Below are 4699 nucleotides of genomic sequence, written 5' to 3'. Positions count from 1 at the left end.
AAATATGTTTAAACATTTAAATGACCTAATTTTAATAAACAAAAGGATATTTTGCAAGTTGCATCCTGAGATGAATGGCTATACAATTTGTTCAACATAATGACCTTGTTTGACTTTCAAGGTCACAGGGGTGAAATGTTTTTAAATCTTTTAACACATATTTTGAATGACATTTAATCATAAGTACTGATATTTTGCCTTTAGCTTTACTTAAGATCACTTTTAAGGTTACAAGTGTGAGATGTATACCAGGTGAGAAAATGTGTTCTTGGCAAGAGACATATAATTGATATTTCAGGTAGCCCAACCCAAAAATCAAAAAGCAATAGAATCAAAAATTTAAACCAGAATACAGAGAATGACATTTCCATTGTCATTATACAATATACGTGTATGCGGAGGGTATACTTGTCATCCCCCTCTGTTCAGCTCTTGTTAATGTTATTTAGACAGGCCTTAGGATGTTATACCAGTAGGACACTACATTAACATTCTTTGCTTCTTTCAGGTTGATGGAATAACTATAGAAGTAAACAACACTGTTCCTACATTTGTTACCATCAAGTTAAGGTCAGCCATTGGTACTGAACAATCAGAGGAGACGGTCAGGTAAGTGCTCACTTTTTTTGTTCATCTTCATGGCAGACCTTGTTCGTGATAAAAGTTAAAACGAGTATATAAACTACCTAAATGAGTACAATTAACTACTGCTATGGAGAAATCTGTTTTAAATTTAGTGGATCAATTACTTTTTTGGATTAATAAAGCACAGATAATAACAGTTGTGTGATTGCACATGTAATATAAAGGACCTCTTGGCCTCTTGTTATTAAATGTATAACATGTTCATGACAGGATGCTTATTGTATACATTTTTCTTTCTACACTTTTCCTCAGCCCTTTACATGGTGTCAGCAACATAACCTGGTCGGCTACAGATGAGATACAAACTCGCTCCGAGCTGATCAAGCGATTAGCAAGTTCTATCAACATTTCTTTGTCTGGTCATTTAGACTCATCAGATGTTTTCAGTGTTGTGGAGATTCATGTCAATAGAAGGTTTGTTCTTTAATATTTATGTTTATATGATATAAATTAAAGAAGTACTGATGGCAGTGATTGGGTCATCAGAAACCTATCATAGAAGTCACCAAAATGAGGAATCAACATTAATGATCAGGAGTCAGACATCGGAATCATTAGCACAAAAACATAAATTAAGCCAACATTGGATGAACATTGGAAAAAGGAAGCAGCGCCGATCTTTGACACATGGTTTTGGTTGTATTTCAACTGATGTGCCATCATTGGCTAAACATTGCAAATTATACTGCCTTTAAACTGTCATTTTTTTATGTTGACCGACCATGACTTCGGCCCAACGAACTTCTGCTAGCTGGGGAGTAAATAATATAAACTGGAGTTACCTCCCCTTTTGTTTAGAAACGTTGTTTGCTCTATTCCTCTTAAAAAACCCTCAATTAATAATTCAAGTGATGTGAACAAAGTATATGAATTGAAGTTCGTTCCCTATTTATTGTGTTATGTTACTTTGTTTTGATAAAATGTTTCGTCTTCTGATGAGCTGGGTCATTAATGACCTAGCTTTGTTCTGTTAAGACAAAGGATAATTTATATGAATACTTAGTTTCAATTTCTCCTCAAGTTGTACTTGTTGAAACTACCAAATCTTGGCAGTTTCATTTCATGCTCTTGCAGTTGGCCAGATTAACATTACCTGTGGATTTAGGCATATTTTTAGGGGTTTTGAAGTTTCTACTGGGATTACATGATTCTCCAAACTACAATTTCAATATTAGAAATTGTTGGCTAACAATATGACGGGCTTTTCACTGTTAGGACTGATTTAGTCTCTCATCACAAACCTATTTTATAACCTCATTGTCTTTACCCTCTGTGAAGAAAGCGATAATATAAATCATAGAACTGAAAGTAAGCTTTGTTTTACGTTAAGTATAAAATCAAAGTATTGTTTTAGCTCAAGTGACCTATATTGCTATCCGTCTTCATCTGTCGTTGTCCGTCGTGCATCGTCCGTTAACATTTTACATTTTCAACTTAAACTGAAATACTGTCAAAGGGATTTCATTGATACTTCATGGGAATGTTACTGACATCTCCCTGACCAAGTGTTGTTATTTTTTGGTCAATCAGAAATCCAATATGCCCGCCACAGCCGCCATTTTGAAAAACTATTTCAAATTTAAAGTCAAGTTCTTCTGGGCTGATTGAACTTAAACTTTGTAGGAATGCTCAACTCATGGTCCTGACAAAGTGTTGTTATTTGTCGGGTCGATCAGAAATCCAATATGGCCACCATTTTGAAAGTAATTGTTTCAAACCTAAAGTCCAGTTCTACTGGGCTGATTGAACTGAAACTTGGTAGGAATGACCGACTCATGGTCCTGGCAAAGTGTTCCTTTTTTTTCAGGCTGATCAAAAATCCAATATGGCTGCTTCAGTTGCCATTTTGAAAGAATCCCTATTTCAAACTTAAAATAAAATTCTAATAGGCCGATTGAACTGAAACTCTGTCTAGGAATGATCAACTCATGTTCCTGACAAACTTAAAATTAACGTTACACTTAACTATTTTTTACTCAAATTGGTAGGGAAGATTGACATCATTATCTCCACTTCATATTTCAACAACAAAAACAAATATTGTAGGACTCAGGTGACTGTTAAGGCCCATGGGTCTCTTGTCACTGTTAAAATCTCATTCAATGTTTTTAAAGGTCATTCATTGTAATCTCATTAGGCCTTCATTTATGAATGCTCCTTGCCAAATATCATGTACCTAGGCTCTTCCTTATTTGGGAGAGGTTGCTTAAGTGTTTTGACATGTTTGACCCTTGTGACCTTGATAGGAGATAAAGGTCAACCTTTTTTTCAATTGCGTCCTCTGCATCATACCATAATATAGTATAAATGTCTGAAACAATTTTCGAAATATTTTGGTTTAATGAATTTTCTACTTTTTTTTTAATCATTTGACCTCTTTGGCCTTGAAAGTTTATCAAAGTCAACCATTTTCTCAAACCTGATAGCCAAACATCTAAACATCCTACAAATAAAATATCAAGACTCTAGACCTTGTAGAACTTGAGACGAAAGTTTTTAGAGGTTGTTACCCAAAGCACTTTTGAACTTGGACCCCTACCAAACACTGGACCTCTGAGACAAAAATGTTTCCTGAAAAAAAATATACGAATTCACACCCTCCACACCATACTTAAATATTATGTAAATGCCTGAAACAATTTTTGACATATTTTGGTTTAAAGTTTTTTGGAGCTTCTTTAAATTGTTGACCTCTGTGACCTTGAATGTTGATCAGGATCAACCAGTTTTAGCTCACCTGCCCGGAGGGCAAGTGACCTTATGTCATTGTGGGGCATCAGTCCATCCGTCGTCCGGTGTCGTCCGTCAACTTTTTCTTTAAACAACTTCTCCTGAAGTATGGACAGGCCAAAAGTCATGATATTTGGCTGAAAGCTTCATTAGCAGGAGTTTGAGAACGAAAATGACCTTGACCTACTTTAAAGGACCAAAGAGTCAAATGTGTCAAACACTTCAAACGACTTCTTCTGAAGAATTATAAGGCATAAAACTCCATATTTGGCTGGTTACTTCCTGGGATAGAGCCTGATAAAGTTTGAGAATGAAAATTACCTTGACCTACTTTCAAGATCACAGCGGTCAAATGTGTCAAACATTTAAACCGAATTCTTCTGAAGAACTGAAAGGTATAGAATCTTCATGTTTGGCTGGTGACTTTATGGGATAGAGCCCGACAAAGTTTGAGAATGATAATGACTTTGACCTTCTTTCAAGGTCACAGAGGTCTCATATGTCAAACTCTTCAAACAACTTCTCCTCAAGAAAGGTATAGAATCTTCATATTTGGCTGGTAGCTTTCTCAGATGGTGCCTGGCAAAGTTTGAGAGTGAAAATTACCTTGACTTTTTTAGCCCACCCTCATCTGAGGGTGGGCTATTCAAATCATCCGTCGTCCGTCTGTAAACAATTCTTGTTACCGGTATTTCTCAAGAAGTACCAGAGGGATCTTTCTCAAATTTGATATATAGGTTTTCCTTGGTCCTTAGCTGTGCAGTGCAACTTTTGAGACTGATCGGATAAACAACCTGGCCGACAGGCAGCCATCTTTGATTTTGATATTGAAAGTTTGTTATCGCTATTTCTCAAGAAGTACTAGAGGGATCTTTCTCAAATTTCATATGTAGGTTCCCCTTGGTCCTTAGCTTTGCAGGTCATTTTTTTGAGACTGATCGAATAAACAACATGGCCGACAGGCAGCCATCTTTGATTTTGATATTGAAAGTTTGTTATCGCTATTTCTCGGGAAGTATCAGAGGGATCTTTCTCAAATTTTATATGTAGGTTCCCCTTGGTCCTTAGCTGTGCAGGGCAACTTTTGAGACTGATCGGATAAACAACATGGCCGACAGGCAGCCATCTTGGATTTTGATAGTGAAAGTTTGTTATCGCTATTTCTCAAGAAGTACTAGAGGGATCTTTCTCAAATTTCATATGTAGGTTCCCCTTGGTCCTTAGCTTTGCAGGTCAACTTTTGAGACTGATCAGATAAACAAAACATGGCCGACAGGCAGCCATCTTGGATTTTGATATTGAAAGTTTGTTATCGCTATTTCTC

General features: G+C 36.3%; 1 protein-coding gene across 1 annotated transcript in view; it reads left to right on the top strand.

The window, feature by feature from the left end:
• Positions 1-508: 508 nt before the first annotated feature.
• Positions 509-4699, top strand: part of LOC110463842 (hepatocyte growth factor receptor-like) — a gene marked incomplete at its 5' end in the record, with an annotated part of 137051 nt that continues 132860 nt past the window's right edge. The window contains 2 exons of the mRNA XM_021518730.1: positions 509-609; positions 898-1059. Of these exons, the coding sequence (XP_021374405.1) occupies positions 509-609; positions 898-1059 (263 nt within the window). The remainder of the gene's footprint in view (positions 610-897; positions 1060-4699) is intronic.

This window comes from Mizuhopecten yessoensis, unplaced genomic scaffold (assembly GCF_002113885.1).
Source record: "Mizuhopecten yessoensis strain PY_sf001 unplaced genomic scaffold, ASM211388v2 scaffold10935, whole genome shotgun sequence".
Lineage (NCBI taxonomy): Eukaryota > Metazoa > Mollusca > Bivalvia > Pectinida > Pectinidae > Mizuhopecten > Mizuhopecten yessoensis.
This window is presented reverse-complemented; position numbering and strand designations above follow the sequence as displayed.